The 22,972-nt window shown below is 37.2% G+C and overlaps 1 protein-coding gene across 4 annotated transcripts in view; it reads right to left on the bottom strand.

Moving 5' to 3' along the window:
• The window catches only part of RFC1 (replication factor C subunit 1), an 83,414-nt gene that overhangs the window by 36,376 nt on the left and 24,066 nt on the right, over nucleotides 1-22,972 (bottom strand). For 3 of the 4 annotated variants that reach the window (XM_029947267.1, XM_029947245.1, XM_029947252.1), the window contains exons 3-6: nucleotides 19,821-19,896; nucleotides 17,897-18,007; nucleotides 2,506-2,738; nucleotides 1,281-1,358 (exon numbers count right to left, since the gene is read on the bottom strand). In XM_029947267.1, coding sequence (XP_029803127.1) covers nucleotides 1,281-1,358; nucleotides 2,506-2,738; nucleotides 17,897-18,007; nucleotides 19,821-19,896 — 498 coding nt within the window. The remainder of the gene's footprint in view (nucleotides 1-1,280; nucleotides 1,359-2,505; nucleotides 2,739-17,896; nucleotides 18,008-19,820; nucleotides 19,897-22,972) is intronic. The other variant, XM_029947260.1, reaches the window with a different exon arrangement.

Below are 22,972 nucleotides of genomic sequence, written 5' to 3'. Positions count from 1 at the left end.
CAAAGAGGGGCCTTCTTAACCCCTCTACTTAAAATAGAACACTCATGGGGCGCCTGGGTGGCTCAGTTGGTTAAGCATCCGGCTTCGGCTCAGGTCATGATCTCACAGTTCGTAGGTTCGAGTCCCACCGTCAGGCTCTGTGCTGACAGCTAGCTCAGAGCCTGGAACCTGTCTTTGGATTCTGTGTGTGTCTCCCTCTCTGACCCTACCCTGCTCACGCTGTCTCTCTCTCTCAAAAATAAACAAAACATTAGAGAAATATTAATAAATAAAATAAAACAAAATAAAAACACTCATAACTCCACTGATTACCCCAAAACTTATTTATCCCTTTACTTTTCCTCACGTCAGTTATAACGACAGGATACAGAACTGTGCCATGCACTCACTAAGGGCTCAATAAATAACTTGTTGAATGAACATAACAGGTTTACAGCTCTAGAGAGCCCTCTGAACTGGAACAGATTTAGGGACCATCAGCATATACTTAGTACTTATAGCCACAGGAGTGGATGAAATTGCCATTAGTGAAAAGGAAAAAGATATGACCAAATTAAATTACTTTAACTATACTAAAGGAGGTTTCCATTCAAAGGAATCTAATAATAAATCTTTAAATAAATAATTATCCCCTACTCTCATCATTTATCTTTTATGTAAATTTAGATTTTTAGGGGTGCCTGGGTGGCTCAGTCAGTAAGACACCCAACTCTTGGTTTCAGCTCAGGTCATGATCTCACAGTTTGTGAGTTCAGGCCCCACATTGGGCTCTGGGCTGACAGTGAGGAGCCTGCTTGGGATTCTCTCTCTCTCTCTCTCTCTCTCTGTGCCTCTCCCCTGCTCACTCTTTCTGTCTCTCTCTCAAAAATAAAAATAGGGGCACCTGGGTGGCTCCGTCAGTTAAGTGGCCAACTTTGACTCAGGTCATGATCTCGCAGTTTGTGAGTTTGAGCCCTGAGTCAGGCTCTGGCCTGACAGCTCGGAGCCTGAAGCCTGCTTCGGATTCTGTGTCTCCCTCTCTCTCAACCCTCCCCTCTCACTCTCTGTCTCTCAAAAATAAATAAATGTTTAAAAAATAATAAGATAAAAAAATAAAAATAAACTTAAAAATTTTTAACAGTATTTTTATATATTAGATTTTAACTTATTTTACACATAACTCTTACTATGAGAGTCAATTCAAAATTAAACTAGAACAATCCTGATTGTTTGGCCTGGATAAACTAAACAGCAAGGCACAACATCCAGTTGGTAGTAACACCTGAACAAAACGTCAATACCTCTGCATCCTCATCAAGCTGCAACTGCTTGGCGATGGCTTCATCATTTAATCTGGAATCATCCACATTTTGGGAAGGCTATATTTCAAAGAAAATCAAGCAAGATCACATAAACCTTAAGTTAAAGACAAAGTACTTTTCCTCGATTGTAGCTAATTAAATACACAAATGAGCAATAGGTTTATCAGTTATAAAACAGTCTCAATGCACACCAGCCAGAAGATTACATTCATGGCTATTCCCTGGCCATGGGCAATTTCCTAATGAGCAAATATCCTACAGACAGATGGTTCTCACTTAATTCTACTGTAATGTTCAAAAAAGAAGTAACCCCAAAAAATCTGTAGACTAATCTTGGCTTCAGAAATAGTCCAGAACATTGGCAAACCAGTGTGTGTGAATGGTTACATTTGTCCTATAGAGACGGACTAAGGCAATCAACACACACACACACACCCCATTTGGCAGGCCTTAACTAAGGAGACTACTTTCACTATTATTTATGTGTATGTTTCCTAAATGTCCAGAAGAAAATGATTCCAACACCAGCCAAAGTAGAAATATCAAAAGTATAACTTTTGATGTTTCTAAGTTATATACTTATGACCTCATTTGGGAACAAACTTGCTTTCCAATTCTGTCTGGCTGAAGTCAATGGCAAAGTGAGCTTGCATTCTCTTTTTGTTGTTGTTGTTGTTGTTGTTGTTAATGTTTATTTATTTTTGAGAGAGAGAGAGAGAAAGAGAGAGCAAGAAAGAGAGAGTGAGAAAAATAGAGAGACTGAGCAGGGAAGGGGCAAGGAGAGAGAGAGACAGAGAGAGAGAGAGTCCCAAGCAGGCAGAGAGCAGAGAGCCCAACGAGGGGCTTGATTTCACAAAGCATGAGACTATGACCTGAGCCAAGATCCAGAGTTGGAAGCTTAACCAACTGAGCAATCCAGATGCCTCAAGTCTGCATTCTGAGTATTTATTTAAATTCTAAGACTTTCAATTTATTCCTATATTTAAACGATCTTTTCCCACTTCCAAATATAAAAAAATAAATGTGTAATGTCTTAATTGCCTCATCCTCTAAAATGATGGCAGTATATTTTACCCATAATCACAGGAAAAATTATTTTCATTAAGAAAATATGCTGACCAATTTATAACATCCAAATTTCTTTTACTAATAACAAAAAACGGGTACAAATCCTGACATTCTTGCTTGAATGCAGAACACTCACCTCTTTTCTTTTGCTTGCTACCATCTTCTTATCTGATCGTTGGATACTTCCAGTTCCAAAATAATCAAGCACTGATGTGGGGGTAAGTTTTATTGGTGATAAAGGCTTATTCTTGGTCTTAGTGTTTTCTTCATTCTTTTTCTTATTTGATGCTCCAAGATAACTATTTGTAGATCTTCCATTCTCTTTTGATTTAGAGACTGCCTTCTTACACACAAAGTCATCTTCTTCATCTTAAATGGAATATAACCAAACACTATTTAATAAAACATCAATTCTAATTATATAAAGCAACCACTTCCACCAGCTTTATAAAAAGTATACTAGAGCTATGAAATGCTAATGATTTGTTTCTTATCTCCTGAATTAAATAGTCATCCTTACATTTACCAGTACCATATATGTAATAAACCATTTTCACCAGTTACCACCCAGAGGATACAAATATACTTGTTTACTCGTGTTTTCAACAAATATTTACAGAGCATCCATTATGTGCTGGCACTGAGGATGCAGCAGTGAATAAAAAAGACAAAATCCCTGCCCTCATGGAGCTGGGAGTCTAGAAGAGGAAACAGATATACAAGTAAACAAATATATGCTGTCAAATTATAATTCCTATAAAGAAAAAGTAAAACAGGATGAAAGTATTCAAGAGCAATGGGGGGTGGGGGGCTCCTTCAGATATGGTCAAACAGAGCCCTGAAATGAAGACATCTCAGACAATGAAAACTCAAGAGCAAAAGCCTTACAGTGAGTGAGCCTGACAGTCACTGGGACTGGAGTTTTGGTGAGAGAGGGCGGGACTTTCAGGATAATGGAAAGAATGTTAGGTTCTATTTCAGAATGAGAGTCCACAGGAGAATTTTCAGCATACTGAGTCATCAGTCCTATCCTTTGGAGAACACACCATCAAGGGGGGAAAGTGAATGCAGGAAGACCATTTTGGAAGCTACTGTTGTTCCAGAAGAAATGCTGAGGCCTTGAACCAGGTGTTATTTGCAGAGGGAATAAGAAGTCGTCAGCTACCTCTACACTGAAGGTGGACCGTCTAGCAATACCTAACCATTCACATAAGACTTTAAATACTTTTTTTTGGTTACGTTTTCTTTCTTTTAAAAAGTTCCCATTAAACATCTGGTTTAAAAGTCTTTCTTTCTAATCTTTCTAATCCTTAGATACAACAATGTACCTCAAAAGAGCCTAAACAATGTTTTGTTTTAGTTTGGTGATTCAGAAGATAAAAAGCTCTTTTCACTGGCCATTTTTAATAAAAGAAATCCAACCAAAAAATCTAAAAGGCAACGGTAAAGACCAGGTCACTGCGGGAGTGGGAGAGTTCACTTTATACATTTGATGTGCAAGACCACAAATGAGTGAGTCACTTCCTCTCAAGTACTCAACTTGAGTTCAACTTGAGCTTCAACCAAGAGCATTTGCCATGCACTGTGCTATTCCTACATGGTTGCCATCTCAAAAAGGAAAGTACCTACGATACGTTAAGAATCAAAAAGGACTTGGTCTTGCTTTCTAATTATTTTTTAAAGTTTTTATTATTTATTTTGAGAGAGAGAAACAGTGAGAACACACGCATGCCCACAAGCAGAGAATGGGCAGAGAGACAGAGGGACAGAGAGAATCCCAAAGAGGCTCTGCACAGTCGGCACAAAGCCCAACACAGGGCCCAATCTTACAATGATGAGATCATGACCTGAGCTGAGATCAAGAGTCAGATGCTTAACCAACTGAGCCACCCAGGTGCCCCACTCTCTAATTATTATATTTATACTAAAATGAAACTATAGGGGTACCTGGGTGGCCCAGTCAGTTAAGCATCCCAACTTCAGCTCAGGTCATCTCACGGTTTGAGCCTCACATCAGGCTCTGTGCTGACAGCTCAGGGCCACCTACTTAAGATTCTGTTGTCTCCCTCTCCTTCTGTCCCTCCTCCATTCACATGGTCTCACTCTCAAAATATAGACATTAGAAAAAAAAAAAAGTAACCCACCACTTAAAGCAAATTCACTACAAATGAATTGTTCGCTACAAATTTCCAAAGAATTTACATTTCATACTGCCCTCCAACGGCCTGCAATAATCATGGATAATTTATGAGATGACTCCATACTCCTCGCCACCACCAGCAGTGGGCACTTGATCAAGATGGGGGCCAATCTTACCCTTGATCAGTTTGCTAATCTGATGTATTTAAACTAAGGTGTTAAGGTTCATTCCTATGACAATGGCTTAACAAATTCCATTTTGCTTACAATAACCTAGGTTTTGTACAATAAGCAGGTTCTAACCCATGAGCAAAGGATTTTAATTAAAACATACTTGTTTTATTTGTCCTCAACTCTAGTCAATTTATCTTCAAGCTTAAAATTCCCATTTGTAAACCTTTCTAAGCACATACGAGGCTTTATATAGATTTCCGTCTAACCACTGTTAACAAGAGTCAGCCAGCTGACCAGGTTCAGTCACTCGTATATCTGTTCTCCCTACCTGACAATCAGTCCTTCTGTGCCTCTGCCAGGTGTGGGTAAAGGGGTCTGATTCAGATCACTTTGCAAAGGAAAGGTATCATTATCAACATTCCACTTAAGTACAACAGCCACAAAAATCACCCATAATAGTCCTAATAACCACTAAGAATGTAATTTGAAACTCTTTTCTTTTTCTCTAAGATAACAACATAATGAATTACTATATTACATAAACCCAAATAATATTTTATAATGTATAGCTGGTTTAGTTTAAACCCTAGACTCAAAACGCCTGGGTGGCTCAGTCGTTTAAGCGGCCAACTTCAGCTCAGGTCATGATCTCCCAGTTCATGAGTTTGAGCCCCGCATCAGGCTCTGTGCTGACAACTAGCTCCGAGCCTGGAGCCTGTCTTTGAATTCTGTGTCTCCCTCTCTCTCTGACCCTCCCCTGCTCACTCTCTCTCAAAAACAAAACATTTTTTAAATTAATAAATAAAAAAATAAACTCTAGACTCAGTTAAGCTGTAGCATAACCAAACCAGTAGTAATCAAAACACTATTCTATCTAGCAGTCAAAAAAATTTATGCAAAGTGCCCTTAAAAGAAGATTCAAAACAAGACCAACACTCATATCCTGATGAAGCTGATATCCTGGCTTTAATTTAAAAGGATAACCACAACACTGGAACTTGCTAAGTATAGACAACCAATACATTTCCCTTAGTGAATAAGCGCAAAACTAAAACCATATTCCAGTGTATATAAGATAAGGTTTCTAATTTCATCAGAAAGCTTATTAAATTTTATAATTTTCCCTTGGTTTACTGTAAGCTCAACAGGTGTATTTCTGGGCACAAGGGATTACCTTAAAGAAGAAAACACAAAACTACACTGTCTGCAAAATCAGAGTCCTCTACTAGCTTTCCCTCCCCTCTTTAAAAATGCCAAAAGCAGTAAAATTCCACTTCCACTACACCCAGCCATGCTTACTTATAAGCAGCATAACAGAAAATCCCAGAACTAAATGGATCAAGTCTATCACTTTTCTTCTGTTACAGTTCTTCCCTAATTGCTCAAGAACTTCCGCACTATCTAAAATGTTGTATGTGTCTTCAAGAACTCACTTCAGGCTAGATCAATCACTGCTATCTGGTATAGCCTCAGTAAAGGAAACAATGGTATTGTAGATATTTGCAATCCCTAGTTTAACCCTTTCTCCAGCAATCTCAGAAATATTTATAGCTAACAGGCTAACATGCAATTTAGTGAGATCAAAAATTTCTAAGATTATCACATTAAAAAGACTGTTGGCAAGGGTATAAGGAAATAGAGCTTTCACATACATAACAAGCAATGGTAGTAAACTGTTTAAAATCTACGGGGGCGGTCTCACCATATTGTGAGTTCTTACATATGTATACCCATTAACTGGACCCAGTAATGCCACTTCTAAGAATTTAGTCTTCAGTAAAACAAATGTCTTCAAGCTATAGATCCAAAATGTACTATACCCAAACACAGACATAATTTTTTAAACATTTTCATAATTTCTGAATAAAAATATAATTACACATAGATTTTTTAAAAAAATATATGGGGGCCTCCTGAGTAGCTCAGTCAGTTGAGTATCTGACCCTTGATTTTGCCTAGGGTCATGATCCCAGGATTGCGGGACAGAGCCCCATGTTGAGCTCCGAAGACTGTTTAAGAGTCTCTCTCTCCTGTTCTCTCTTTCCCTCTGCCCCTCTCCCTCACTCTCTCTCTCTAAACTAAAAAATAAATAAATAAAAATAAAAAATAAACAACTAGAAGTGTTCTGCATAAAATTTCAAGTATTTTATATCATACTAGCTAAAATTGCATACAAGGCCCCTTTTTCTGTGCTAACCACAAAATAAATAGCTCTCCAGGCCCCTTGGAAAGTAGAAGCAATTCTAGTGAAATACAGGCATGAAAAGAGAAAAAAAGACAGGCTTGCCTGACTTGACACTTACTTAGTACTCTGTGATTTATCACTTCCCAGTAATATTCCTTACAGTTATGGGAAAAGCTAACACCAAAAAAATAAACTCATGATTCTAAGCATAGAGGTATTTCCTATAAATACAGAGGATCATTAAGGAGAATATAGAAAAATAAACATGGTGTTCTATAAACAGGCAACACCTGAAAGCATTCTGTCATCCTGTCTTGATAAAGGCAGAAAACCTGCAGAGGCAGCGGTGCTACTGTCTTTGGACTCGGACTTCTGACCCAGTTGTCTTAAAACCCCTTTAGCCACCTCAAGTATACTGGAGTATAGAGGTGGAATTTAAGGAAAGGTATTAAGCAGGCTGTGTTGTAGCTTATGGGCAAGTAATAAATTGTATCATGTATCTTGAATGTATCATAGATAATCTGCTATATAACACTCGCCACTTCAGATAGCTGTGAAATTAGGTGATTAACTAGTTGTTACATAACCTTCTAATTTCTGTATAAGTCTAATTACATGAAATAGAAGTGGGGGTTTTGATTTTTTACTTTGCTTTTCTGTTTGGAGTGTAATCGTAACTTCTGTAGTGTAAATGATGGAAAATAATTGCATATGTTAAAAAATAAATAAACAGAAAAAAAATCTCAAAAAAAAAAACCCTTTAGCCTTTCATATTTCAAAGGCTATCCCAATACATTATAGAAAATGAAGGCAAAAGAGGCCAAAGATGAGAACAATGCCATTAACTGCTTGCAGAAGACAGTCATTTTAACAGATGTTGCCATGACCATCCTCACATAAAATAAATATTTTACAATCCTACACAGTGTACAGAAATGAAACATTCCAAATAAAGTCATTGTTGTTTCTTTTTAACATTTGTTCTTATTTTTTAATAAGCCTAAATTTGTTCCTGGGTTGTCAGAAGCCAAAGGCAAACTGTGTTCTCTTTCTCCCCAGAAACATATAATTCAATAATGATAAAGAGATCTAAGACCAATTTCTTAGACCTAGCTGAAAATCATGGGCAATTGAACAGTCAGAATCTCCCTCCAGGATATCTGTCTCCTTATAAGAACACCAGTTATTTTTATTTATGTACAACCTAACGTCAAATGTGGTAACAATCACCAAGTAAACGAGCATTATCCAACACAGAGCAGAGGAGCTGCCTGGGAGGGAAGCTTGCTGGCCACTCTGAGTTGGATATATTCACTTATCTAGAAAGGACAACAAAAAAGAGAAAGACAATTATGTGCAGGTCCACCGAGAACCCTATTTATAAGCCAAGAAGGAAAAATATTTAATTATGGAGCTCATCCTGCTGAGACTTGGGGATTCTGATTTTCTTTCCTTCAGTCTGGAATACACAGAAACCAAATTAATGGAGATCATGCTAGAGAGATCTGGTTACAGAGATTAAAAATAATTTACTTAGCAACAACTAGTCAAAAACTAAAAAAGGAATCTGAGTTTTTAGAGCATTTTTCTACCAAGTTCCTTTTCAATACTTTCCTTGAGTCAAAAACCCAAACTGTCATTTTGGTTTTGGAAGTGGAGAAATGTTCATATACGTGCCAAGTCTTCGATATTTGTTAAATGGATAGAAGAGAAACCAAACATACCGTCTCTGTACCATTTATGTGGTGAATCAGACATTCTGTACTTCAGTGTAATTAAATAAAACCTCTGCAACTGCTCATCTTTAATCAAGAAATTAAGAGAGCACTGATTGATTCATTACCAATAAATCCTCTTAGGATCAGAGTTTTATTATTTTTTAAACAAACCCATCTTATAATTTGTGAGGTGTAGTAAGGTGAGTAATGATAAATAAGAAAAAATGTACTGGCTAGCGCCGTGATGTTATCCACCACGTAGCGCCGCGTCCCTACCAGAACAGGAAAAACAGTCCATGGAAAGTCACAGCTGGTTTCAGTCACTAAGAAAACACAGGAGGAGAAAGTGGAATATTTTGCCACTTACTCTCCTACTGCCACTGGATCTCACAGAAAAAGAAAAGTGGGTGGAAGGAGGCTTGGACAGCAGGACACAGGGACACCTTACAGTTCTCAGGTAGGAGACATGTAATACAAGGAAACCTGACTGACCACAAAGAGGAAAGGGAGTGGCTCGGCAATACAATCCCCCACTTCCGTCCCGATTCCACTTCCCCACGTGTGGGATGAGGTAACAATGCTGTCTCAGTATTAATGCCAAGTATAAATCACTTGTATATTATTTCATTAGTATTCTGTTATATTTTCCTAATATAACCCTACTTCCTTGGCATTTCTGAAATGCAATCCTGTGTCTCTCATGGTTTCACAAGTATCTGATAGCAAAATATAAGTTACAAGGACAACAGTCTGTTCATTTTTTTTTAATGTTTGTTTATTTTTGAGACAGAGAGACCGCGAGCAAGCGAGGGTAAGCACACACGAGCAGGGGAGGGGCAGATAGAGAAGAGAGAGATGGGGGAAGAGAGACACAGAGAGAGAGAGAGAGAGAGAGAGAGAGAGAGAGAAGAGAGAGAGATAATTCCAAGCAAGCTCCATGCTATCAGCGCAGAGCCTGACATGGGGCTCGAACCCATGAACAAGATCATGAGCTGCAACCAGGAGTCGGCTGCCAAATGGGCGAAGCCACCCAGGCACCCCCAATCTGTTCATTTTCAAAGATGCTTCAGAACCTCAATAATCATTCCAGATACTCTAGTGCTCCATATGCCACTTAATTCTTTTCAAGTCTCATAATATACATGCACTACCAAAAGAGGACTAAAGAACTAGTAGGCAAAAAGATTCTGAGAAAGCATCCAGCTCTTATAAAGATGTTTCCATTAATGTGAATCTGTAAATAAAATTGCCAAAGCAGTATTAATGAGCTTTGAAATATCTATAAAATGGAAGAAACTGCTAAAGATTAAAGACAAGAAATGGAATCCAAATTGCCAAAAAGAAAAAGGCACATTCTCAACCACAGAACTATAGAAGAGGAAAGGTCTGGTGACAATTCTGTGCAATAATATCAAGAGGAGGACAAAAGGAATATTCAACAGAAGACAGAGATCAGCAGTAATAAACTATATGCTGACCTAAGTGCTTATTTATTCTATTAAGTTACAGGACTAGCAGATGAAATGAACCTAGAAACAGGGGATATCTGGAGTTCAAAACATTTACCAAATTTTCTTCTGACTGGGTAAAGCAGCGTTTCCAACATCTACATTATTAACATTATGAGCCAAATAATCCTTTTGGAGAAGGCTCTCCTGCACACTATACAATGTGTAGTAGCATCTCTGGCCTCTATGAACTTGACACTATAGCACCTGCCAGTGGTGATGACCAAAAGTACCTCCAGATACTGCCATAGGTCCCTGGGAGGCAAATGGCCCTTGACTGAGAAGCACTGATTTACGGCAAGATGAAAAAATACAAGATAAGTAACAATGGTTATTAAGATCCATAGTAATTCATGACAAATAGAAATGCTATAACCAAGGTGCTGATAACAGATCATGTCAATTTTGGAAAAGGTCTCTTAAAACTAAACAATTTTAGGGGGTGCCTGGGTGGCTCAGTTAAGCATCTGATGGTTTCAGCTCAGGTCCTGATCTCACAGTTTTATGATTTCAAGCCCCACATGGGGCCCTGCACTGGCAGTGCATAGCCTGCTTAGGACTCATTCACTCTCTCCCTCTCTCTGCCTCTCCCCAACTCACGTCTCTTCTCTCTCAAAATAAATAAACTTTAAAAAATAAGTGATTTTACCAATGATTCAGAAAGAAGTATAAAGATATGCTTAACAAATTTGTAGAAGGTATGAAATCATAATATGAAAAAACAAGTAGATGAGGGACATGCAAAGAACTACTACATCCTTCCACAGTGAAACTCTGTGCAACTGTAGATTGAAAATTGCTTCCAAAAACTAAGTCATCCCTCATATTAGGTAGATTTGAAGATCAAATGAGGTGAATACAAAATATAAGCCATATAATGAATAATGTTATTTCATGAGATCAATAAAAGTGTTTTGAAAAAAATCTATACTAGTAAGTAAGATAAAGTCTATTTTATCATTCTGGTAGAATACTTCCTGCCTTGCCCTCTGGACACAGTGTGTTTCAAATAAAGTAAGAAACTCCTATGTACAAGATACTGTAATCAAGGAAATATGAACTACCACATTGGTATACCACTGTAAATCTGTAAAAGTCTGTAAGTTAAATTTTTAAATTTCTCTTTCTATAAGTTTGAACATAATGAATAATGCATATGAAACAGCACTATTGGTTTCCAAGCTTCCACACTATTCTTTCTGGTATACATAATACCTAAATCTCCATGTCAAATGCTCCTAAAACCTTCCACATTTATCTCAAATTTCTCTCTCCTCAAGGAGATGTTTCCTAGACATCCATACTAGAAGTTACCCCATCCATGTCTGAGAATCCTTAGGAGACGTTTTTACCACTGTTAACTTTTTCCTTATATAATTTTCACATAAAAGACTTATCTCCCCAATGAACTCTATGCCCTTGAAGACTATATTTTATTCTTTTATCTATTTCATAGATTATCCAGTACACTATTATGCACATACAGTGAACACATGATATTTGTTGAATAAGTAAATTATTGCTAAATACTGTTAAATAAATGACTGAATCAGAATACAAAAGCCTGGAATCTAATAAGGTTAAAACGTAAGAGTTTATTTCAGAAAGAAATGTAATATGGGTAAACGTAAAGTCTCCTTTTCTGGACCTGAAAGCTGGAAAAGACCGAACTTGAGAGTAGCATATGTTCAAAAAAGTACATTATCAGTGATGTTTTTGTCCATAAGATTAATAAAAGTCAAAAGGAAACTAAAAATGCTGCTGGTAGGGGTGTGGTGGGAATGGCCCTAAGAGCCCTGTGCCCAGAAACAGAAGTTGGAAGCCCTGTGTGTTCTTCATAATACAGGCAGGTAAACTACATTCTTAAAATGGACCTCAAGAAAAACTCCTCTCTCTTCAGTGATCATATTCCTCATTGTGAATGATTCATTTATTGTCAGTTAAGTGTATTACATTACAATGAAGCACTAACAAGTATGTTCACACATCAATAATCCAACATCCAAAATAAAAGGATGAGAAAAAGTAAATGCGTACTATTACATTCCATGTACAAGTTTAAAAGACTGAGATAGGAACTTCTGCATTGAGACACCGAGGGACAAGGAGGGGGACACGGAGGAAGGCAGGAAGGAAGGAAGGGAAGGAGGAAAGGAGGGAGTCAAAGACAGTAAGTTATGAAAACGCAAGCTACAGAATTTTATTATAAAATGCCACTCAAATAAATACAAGTGTGTATATATGTACACGTGGGTGTGTGTATATATTTTTATTTACATAGCTATATAAGACAAAAGAGATAGATGAGGAAATGAAACATTTTCATCTGAATTGTTTACTTCTCTTTCAGTGAGACTGTGTTAATGTTTTACTCAGATAATTTAAAGTAATAATCTAAATCCTTTACTCATCCTCTGAAATTATAAATTTACTTTCTTCATAGAGTCTTAGTGCACACTGATTTTTGAACAAGTATAATCAAAGAAATGTAGTACACAGTTCTTAATTCTTAGTTTCCTCTCATTTCAAGGAAATTTTTGGTCATAATCACTCTGGTTTCCCTGAAAACATCGAAGAAAAATTCTCTATCCTATACATAATCTATTCCCATTTGTCTGGTAAACAAAACTGTTATGTCTCTAAAAATCAGCAAAAGAGAATGTTATGCACACACATCTTCAGCAATATTTTCTGCTACTATTTTCCCAAGTCAGAGGTCGCCAAGATTACACAGTGAACTGGAGAACACCACATTCCAAAATTTTTCCCCACTTAACATCCCCAAAATAATTATAACTTCAAGAGCACTGTCTCTGGAATTATGTGCTCAATTAAAATTACCAGTCATAAACAACTTTCAAGACAGGAAAACCCCCGCATCATTTTCAGCCAAACAGCAGCTCCTGATGAAACTGCATAATAAAAGGTCATCTTTGCCAAACAAAACTCAAGGTCTCTCACTTCATTAAACAGCTAAAAGTAAATATATTTACCCAGTACAACAAGTATTTGGGTTTTTACCAACTTACAAGAACATTTTACTAGAGCCAGTGGTTAGCTATGAAGGTATTTATAAGCCATTTTTTTCCTTTTTCCTGTAATTTGGGAGATTAATGTAATCAAATTACTTTAAAAATCAATAGATGGCAGATTTAAATCAAAATGATGATGAAAAATATGTCATGGAGCTAGATGATAAGCCTAAAGATCTGTATAACAATATAGCCTAAAGAAATATATAATAGTATACACAAACGAAGTAGACTATTTTCTAAATTAAGGTTATTTCCTAAATGTTTTCTCATTGTTTATAATGAGAATGTTTTATTCTGTGCAACCAGAATAAAATCTGAGCTATATATTTCTCATAGCCATGTTAAAAAAAGTTAAAAGAAACAAGTGAAATTAACTTGAATATATTTTATTTAACTCAAATAACCACATTTTAAGAAGTGAAAAATAAGTGAAATTAAATTTAATGATATATTGTATTCAACCCAATATATCCATATTATCATTTCAATGTGTGATCAATACTAAAAAATTGTTAATAAGATAATGGCTTGTTCTTGTACTGTCTTCAAATCCGTACATACACTTACAACGCGGTCAGTTGGGCTAGTCGCGTTTCAAGTGCTCCACAGCTACAAGTAGTAGTTCCCATACAGACAGTGCGCATCCACAACATTAAGTGGGTCAGATATCATTTCTGAGTTTCTGAAGCACAGTTACATAATCAACAGAAAGTCCTAAGTACTTAAGCAAAAACAAAATGTTTTTAGCATCGTCTTTAAAGGCAGATGAGGGATATAATAAAGTTCAAACAGAAGAATAACAGTTAATACTTATGGAGCACTTACTATATGCCCAACCCTGTTTTAAGTGCTTTTCAAGCATGATCTCATCTGATCATCACAAAGGCCTCGGCCGTACTAATAACAGCCCCTTCCTCCAAATGAGGAAACTAAGACCCAGGGAAGATAAGTGAAGGTTATCCCAGACCATCTGACTCAAGAGTTTGTGCTCTTCAATACTACAAATGCTATACTACAAGAAAAATACCAAACAAAAATTGGTTTATAAAAGATAAAATATGGAATAATGAAGCAAAAATTGTTTCTTTTGTTACTCACAGGTTTTTAAAACTAAATCATTGTCATATTATTCCTTTTCCACAAGAAGTTCCAATCTCCAAATAAACAATACAATTTTAGGTTAAAATTTCTATTTTTAAACTATTATTACCACAGATATTCTATTTAATCTTATACTGGTAATATAAATATTTACATTTATAATGTGAATGAATATCTATTCATGACCTGGTACTGAACCATAATTTTAACTTTTAAAAAAGCAAAGAATAATAAAAAAATAGTTTAAGGTGATGAATTTTCCAATTATTTTATTAATTTCAAGAACCTGCACTTTTCTTAAAACTCATCATATTTCTGATTTTATTATGGACTTTTTAACAGTTCATTCTCTTCTGGAGGGAAGAAAAAAGGCTTATTTTCTTCCCAAACACCTGTCATTTCAAGGAATAAAAATGTATGAGAAGATAAAACAGGCAAGAAAAGAACTAGCTTTTTCCTGTATCTTAATTCTAAGAAAAAACAAAATACATGGAATTGATACTGAGCATTCTATTCAATGGGTTCATCACACCCCAAAATTTTCAGCTGAAATAAGGGGACAATGTTCACTTTCACACATACATGCCACCAGCAAAATGAAACACAATGATGTTCATAAAAATTTCAAAGTGCTGGATATCTCTTCAGAAAATAACATTTGAAAATACCTGGCCTGAAATAAATGATCCCTTGTTAAAGAAAATCTGTGATCAGAGCTTATTGTCTGACCCTTCTGTGTACCTAAAAGCACAAGATAAGGATAGCCAACTGACCCACAGTTGAAGGCCACGGCTGTCTGCACACTAACCTTGACGTTTCCAGGGTGTCACTGGAAAGCTTGATCACACCACCTGTGGTTACATAATAAACCTATCACCATACGTTTCTAGTATCCCTCCCACATATTCAAAACTTCACAAAGGTGGCCAGATCTCAGAGGGGAATCTCTTAATAGAAGAGTGCATTTGCACAATGTGCCTAAGCAGATATTTAGCAATAGAACAAAAAGGTTAGAGTCAGTTGGCCTCTGACATAATGAAGAAACAACAGCTCACCAAAAAGTTCACAGAAAATACATTCGTATTATCTACATTGATTTTGATCATTTGAATAACTTAATCAAATAAGTGTCTCCAAGAACCTGTAGGAAGCTCATCCTTATTTTTATATGCTTTAGGCACTGGGTCTGGCCCTTCCCTATCATAATCCCCATAAATGTCACCAACAAGCCTATTCAAATAGTGTCTCTGCTTTATAAATAGTGAGACCGACTCAAACAGCTGTTAGATGGGAACCAACGATGGACCCCTAAGGCAGGGCTCTGACCTTCCAGGCTCAGGTTCCTTCTACAACACAAGGACTTTCTTTCCTGTTTCATTCCCTACTTACTGAGCAAACTTTCAAATAAAGTTTTATTGTTACTCATATTTTCAAAAACCTTGACCTTTATCTGCAAACTCCAACAACAACATTAAAATCATAGAGGTAAACTATATATTTCAATAAAGCTGTTATTGAAAAAGGGGGGGATGCACCCGGCTGGTTCAGTAGATAGAGCACGTGACTCTTGACCTTGGGGTTGTGAGTTCAAGCCCCATGTTGGGACACCAAAAAAAATTTTTTAAGCAACAACAATTAGCATGCTAATGACATCAACTCTCCAATTATCCTAATAATACCACCACAGATAATCCAAAAAGCTAATCTGTAACTCATTTCTCAAAAATGTTTATAAATCAGTTCCCTCCTTACTATTGCTAATTTTTTAAGTCTCTCATTGCTTCACCCCTAGGGAATGCCTTGAACTTCCCTAATTATGGTTTCTATACTCTCCATCCCACCCTGAACACTAGCAATCTAGCAATCACTCTTTCTTTTTTTTTTAAATAGGCTTCATGCCCAGTGTGGAGCTCAATGCAGGGCTTGAACTCACGACCCTGAGATCAAGACCTGAGCTGACATCGAGAGTCAGACACTCAACCAACTGAGCTACCCAGGCGGCCCTTTAATATTTTGTTTTTAAGTAATCTCTACCCTCAACATGGGATTCGAACTCACAACCCCAAGATCAAGAGTTGCACGCTATACCCACTGAGTCAACCAGGCACCCCTCTAGCAATCACTCTTAAATACTATCCTCATCATTCCACAACTCTCTTCAAAAACTTTAATGGTTCCCTTTTCCCTGCTATGTTAAGTCTAAATTCATCTGCCTAGTTTCAAGGTCTCCCTAATCCTATCTCCCATTCCTCCTTCATGTGGGCAGTCTCTTCTGTGCCCTACAAACATACCAAGCCTTGTGCTGGATGCTGTGCCTTAAATAACCCCGTCTCCTAAGCTGACACACTCCTCCCTCCACCTGCCTGTTCGTCCTTCAAGGACCAGATCACCTTACGCTTCGAGCCCTCTGTTTATCGCCATCTCAAGAGACTACTACAGTACCTGGGAGTCTGGTCATCTTTTGTACCCCCGGCACCTAGTTTCTGGGATGTAAAAAACACTCAGTAAATGTCTGTTGAATATAAATTGTAAATGCTGTGCCAAAATAATTGTGTGGCTTTTGCTCTGTCTCTTCAAACTATGTGGATTCACTTCACGAGCAATTCAAGTAGCAGAGTGATGGTTTCAGAGGTTTTCTTCAATATGAACAAATCAGTAACCTGTAAGACGCTCTCATGGCTCCTTCAAGTATTTCTGTTAGGAAGCAATTCAACAGGCTCTGAATTTGAACATTAATACATCTAACCTTTTATTCCTGCTAGTCTCTTCTACGACTTAACAATGCCACAAGTAGGGTGCAGCTTAGATCATGATCTCACAGTTCATGGGTTCAAGCCCTAGTTGGGTGAGCCCTGCTTCTCTCTGTCTCTCTCTCTCTGTCCCTCGTTCATTTGCGCCCTCTCTCTTTCTCTCAAAAAAAAAGAAAAAGAAAAAAGAAAGAAAAGAAAAACTTCACAGCTATTTAAGAAAATGACTTTACAACAAACACAGCTGAGTTTTTCTCCTCAGGTGACAATTCAGAGTTCCTCACCATAAAGGAATACTATCAATGAAACAACCATTTTAGCATGTTAAGATTAGTGTACAATTATTTATAAATGTCTCATGCTTTTTGACCACTCAAAACAGATCAAATAAATTTAAGTACAATCATCTATTAAAAAGCTAATGCTAATAAAATCTTTACTGTCACAAGAAAATACAAAGAATTCAGGTCACATCTGTGTTAGATCACAAATCACAAATATGAATAACCGTTAGATTATTTTCACTTTAGCATGCAAAGTAAAAATACTTAAGTAAAAAATAACCGTTAAATACTTAGATTATTTTGACTTTAGCATACAAGGTAAAAAAACTTAAAGCTTTAAAATACACCAATAATATTTACACATAGGATTCAACGTAGAGCTTCAACTTATTCAATATAGAATACCTAAAAAATTCCAAGGCCAATTTCCCTTTAACTATCCCTTACAATGGTCCTTAACCCACAGTAAATGCCAAAGATGACTACAGCCTTTCCCTGATAAATATAAATCAACAAAGCAAAAAAGGCAGAAGAAATCCAATTCAAAGTGAGGGAGGTCCCTCCAGACACCAAGGAGAAGCTCAAGAATGTAACACACACTACTCCTGAAACAATAAACAGACTCCGTACACTTACCTGTTTCTGAAATGTATGTGACAGGATCCTGGCGTAGAATTTTACCAGGTTTAGGTTTCTCTGGTTGCTTTTTGGCATTTTTTACCTGCACTGTCTCCTCGGATTCTGAATCTGTACATGAGAAGCAAATGAAACAAAACTCTCAAGAGAAAAAATAAAATAGTGTGTTCTTAAAGTGATTATTATTAACCAATTCCTCTAGGCCCATTTTGAGGCAAATCCCTTTTGTGAATTCTTACAGGTTATTTCTACACAGCGTTAAGCCTTGGTCTTACTTTTCTATTGTTACTATAACAAATCACCACAAATTTAGTGGCTTAAAACATCATAAATATATTATCTTATAGTTGTAAAGGTTAAAAACAGCATATGGGTCTCACGGGACTAACATCAAAGTGCCAGCAGGGCTATGATCCTTTTCTGGATACTCTAGGAAAATAATCCTATTTCAGCCATTTCCCTGTCTCTTCCAGTTTCTATGACTGCTAACATTCCTTAGCTTATGGCTCCCCTCCTCCATCTCCAAAGCCAGCAACATCAGGTACGACCCTTCTCATGCTGCCATCTTTCTGGTTGGCTCTATTTTCCATGGTCAATATCTCTCTCTACTTCTGTCTTGCTCTTCCTTGTGAATACATTGGGCCCATCCCCAGATAATCCAGGATCATCTCCCTATTTTAAGGGCATCTGATTATCAACCTTACCGCCACCTACAACTTTAGTGTCCCTTTTGCCATGTAACCTAACATATTCACAGGTTCTAGGATTTGCGCATGGACATCTTTGGGAGCCATTAGTCTACCACAACCTAATCACGCAGGACACCTAAATACAAATCAAGACAAAGTGGTACAAAAATAGAAGTTCCATAAACTTTACTATCCTTTCTTTCCTCTGCACCATGCATTTATAAATCCTGTTTCATACTAAACTGTATCCAATAATTAAATTTTCAATTTCCCAAAAAATGGAAACTCCTAGGGAATGGGATGTGTATTTATTTCAAATTCCTTACTGTATATAGCAGTAAAAGAACCACAATAAACACCCAAGTACTTTTAGAACTGAGTCAAAATCTTTGCTATCACTGTCAAAACCTGACAATCTATGCATGCTTCCTCAGAGGCTGCATTTTTAATTTTAAGAATTCACACCAAATGGATCTTCTTCACAAAAACAATACCTAAAACTTTCTGAATTCTATCATTCTTTTAACAGGTCATAACAGATCGTAAAAGGCATACATAACAATACACATTCCCCATCTTAAAAGTACAGTATATCCAAATATTTTATATTGTGATTGTTCCATTTTAAATGCAACAAAAAAGGACCAGATCAAAAGCACAAAAATTAAAATTTAGATCACTGTTTCCACAGCAATATTTTAAGGCACTTTTTCAAATTCAATCTCCAAGAAGCCCAGCTACAAGAGAAATTAGTATGAATATTTTAAAAAGTAACTATGTCAGGGGTGCCTGAGTGGCTCAGTTGGTTGAATGTCTGACTCTTGATTTCAGCTCAGGTCATGATCTCACAGTTTTTAAGTTCAAAGCCTCATCAAGCCCTGCATTGTCAAATTCTTGTGGCATGCGATTCTCTCTCTGCCTCTCTCAAAATAAATAAACAAATTTTATAAATAAACTTAACAAATAAATATGCCATCTTGAAAGTAAGTTGAAACATGCTATACATACTGTATACCCCTCAAAACAAATATATTGAACACATTAACATATTTTGGGTGTGGTAAGTTCTGCAGTACAATAAAAGTGCTCTCAATTTATCTGAGCACAGAGTCTTCTCACAGGACCTCTGAGAACAACAGAGAGAGCTGTGTGTCTCAGAACATCAGTACGGAAAACACTGTTCTAAGGGGTATACAATAATTTTAAAACTTTAAGGTCCCCCAAGGAAATATTACCTGAATCATAGATGATCCTCTTTTTCTTGTTTGGTTGCTTCTGTTTAGAGTCCTCTTCTTTACAAGAACTATTTACCTGCAAACATCACAATAAAATTAGAACGCAGAAGTCTACATAAATTAGTTGGTTTTTTTCTCATTAGACTTAAGCTCAGTAATTTTGCCCCAAGGAGACATTTTTGCTTGTCATAACTGGGGGCAGGAGGGAGGGGTTACTGGCATCTACTGGGTAGACCAGGGATGCTTCTAAACACGCTACAATGCACAAGACAGTCCTCCACAACGAAGAATTACACGGCCCAAAATGTCATTAATGCCCTAATTAGGCTAAAGAATAAGCCAAACCCACCATCAAAAAGACAAGAGAGAACACAAGCTGGCAAGGATGTGGAGAAAACGGAGCCCTTGTGCGCTGCTGGCGGGACTGTAACAGGACAGCCACTATCAAACACAGTACGGAGCTTCCTCAAAAATTCTTGTTTAAAAACTACCATCTGACCCAGCAATTCTACTCATGGAAATATATCCAAAGGAAACAAAAACACTAACTCGAAAGATATCTGCACCCCCCTGTTCACAGAAGCATTATTTATAATAGTCAAGACATGGAAACAACCAAAGTGACCATCAAAGTAGGAAAGCATAAAGTTGTGATACACATAAAAAAAAAAGAGGAAATCCTACTATTAGCAACAACATGGATGAACCCTGAAGGCATTATGCTAAGTGAAGTTAAGTCAGAGAAAGACAAACACTGTATGATCTCACCTATATGTGGACTCTAAAACAAGCAAAAAAAATACCAAACTCAGAAAAAGAGATCAGACTTGTGGTTACCAGAGGCAGGGGGTAAAGGGAGGTACAAATGGAGGGAGGTGGTCAAAATGCACGAACTTCTGGGGCGCCCTGGTGGCAGCTGGCTCTAGATTTCGGCTCACAGCCCATGTCTGAGCCCCGCAGCAGGCTCCACACGGACAGTGCGGAGCCTCCCTGAAGGGAGTTCTCTCTTTCCCTGTCTCTGCTCCTCCCCTACCACCTCTCTCTCAAAATAAACTTTTTTTTAAAAAGGTACAAACTTCTACTTCTAAGTAAGTCCTAAGGATGAAATATACAACATGACAAATATAATGAACACTGTTATTTGATACATAGGACTCGTTAAGAGGGTAGATCTACAAGTTCTCAACACAGAAAAAAAATTTTTTTTTCTCTTTTTACTTTATCTATATGAGATCATGGACGTTAACTAAACCTACTGTGGTAATCATTTCACAGCATATATAAGTCAAACCTTCATGCTGTGTACCTCAAACTTACACAGCTTATAGATGTCAATTTTTTAAAAAGTTTTTTAATGTATATTCATTTTTGTGAGAGAGAGACAGACAGAGTGCGAGCAGGGGAAGGGCAGAAAGAGAGGGAGACACAGAATCCAAAGCAGGCTCCAGGCTTTCTGTCAGCCCAGAGCCCAACGTGGAGCGGAACGAAATGCAAGGTCGTGACCTGAGCCTAAGTCGGAAACTTAACCAACTGAGCCACCCAGGAGCCCCGGAGTGTCAATTATTTCTCAAGAAAACTGAAAAAAAGAAAGGCCAGACAATAATTGCATCAGGTGAGAAAAAAAGAATTATAGAAAAACCCGTATTATTATTCAGCTCCACTTTCAATACTAATCTACATATAATAAAGAGTAAAAGAATGTCAGGTATTAAAAGGCAAATGCTTACTGAAAATGAAAGAGTCAAAGGTTAAGGAGTTATTCTCCACTTCCCAATGCCTGTTAGAAAACTATATATAAATCCAAGGCAAAAGGCATTATTTATATTTAGTAGTTACACATTATATTTCTACCATATTCAAAATTTCCCAAAAAACATCAAGAAAGCAGTCAACAAAAGAAACTATAACCAATTATAAAGTAGAAATATGTTTCTAGGGGCACCTGACTGGCTCAGTCCATACAGTATGTGATTCTTGATCTCAGGGTTGTGAGTTCAAGCCCCACACTGGGTGTAGAGATTAATAAAAATAAAATCTTTAAAAAAGAAAAAAGAAATATGCTTCTACTCATTATAATAAACCTTGAAAAATATAAGAAAAGTCAATTAGCTTGCAAGAAAATGAGGTAAATGAACTATTATATTTCAAATATACCGCTGGACTGGAACACAGAGTTAGAAACAACTGGAAATAAACAGAGTTAGAAATAACTCAAAAGTAAGAGAAGAGAGTATCCTAGAAGACAGAGAGCCACAGAAGGAGAGTTTCAAATTCTGCCAGTAAACTTAGCCCAAATCCCCTGAACCACATATGAATGGAACAACTTGTAGAGCCAGCTAAGAATAAAAGAACTGAGTAAAGATCCCATCACAGGAGACACTCTAAAGAGTTTAGAACCTGGGTTCAGGCAAATTAATTGCCTGCTAAACCAAAAGAATTAACATTCTTTGAAGGAATATAACAGAATCCAAATTTCCTGCACTACATAATTCACACTATCCAACATAAATCCAAAATAACCAGACACACACGCACAAAATACAAAATGTAACCTGTGATGCTTCATTTTTTTATCTGTAAACTTGACTGGGCCACAAAGTGCCTGATATTACATCAAATATTATTCTGAGAGTTTCTATGAAGGTGTTTTTGGATAAATTTAACATTGACTAAAGCAGATTGCTCTCCCTAAGGTGAATGGACCTGAGCCAAGCAATTGGAGGTCTAAAGAGAACAAAAGGCTGACCCTCTCCCAAATAAGAGGGAATTCCTCCTTCCTGACTGCCTGCAAGCTGGGACATCAGTTCTTTTACCTTCACACAAGAAGTGATATCAGCTATCCCTCGCCAAGGGTAGCAAGCTTGAGACTGTAATCAGACCGTGACTGGCTCTCCTGGTTCACAGGATGGCAGACTCACACTTAACTATACTTCAGCTATCCTAAGTCTCCAGCTTCCATCAGCCTCTACAATCACGTGCATGAATTCTTTAAAATAAATCTCTTTGTACCACCTCACGCCAGTCAGAGTGGCTAAAATGAACAAAGCAAAAGACTACAGTTGTTGGAGAGGGTGTGGAGAGATGGGCACCCTCCTACACTGTTGGTGGCAATGTAAACTGGTGCAGCCGCTCTGGAAAACAGTGTGGAGGTT

The sequence above is a fragment of the Suricata suricatta genome, chromosome 1 (assembly GCF_006229205.1).
Source record: "Suricata suricatta isolate VVHF042 chromosome 1, meerkat_22Aug2017_6uvM2_HiC, whole genome shotgun sequence".
Taxonomy (NCBI): Eukaryota; Metazoa; Chordata; class Mammalia; order Carnivora; family Herpestidae; genus Suricata; species Suricata suricatta.
Note: the sequence above shows the minus strand (reverse complement) of the source record. Positions and strands in the feature narration are given on the sequence as shown.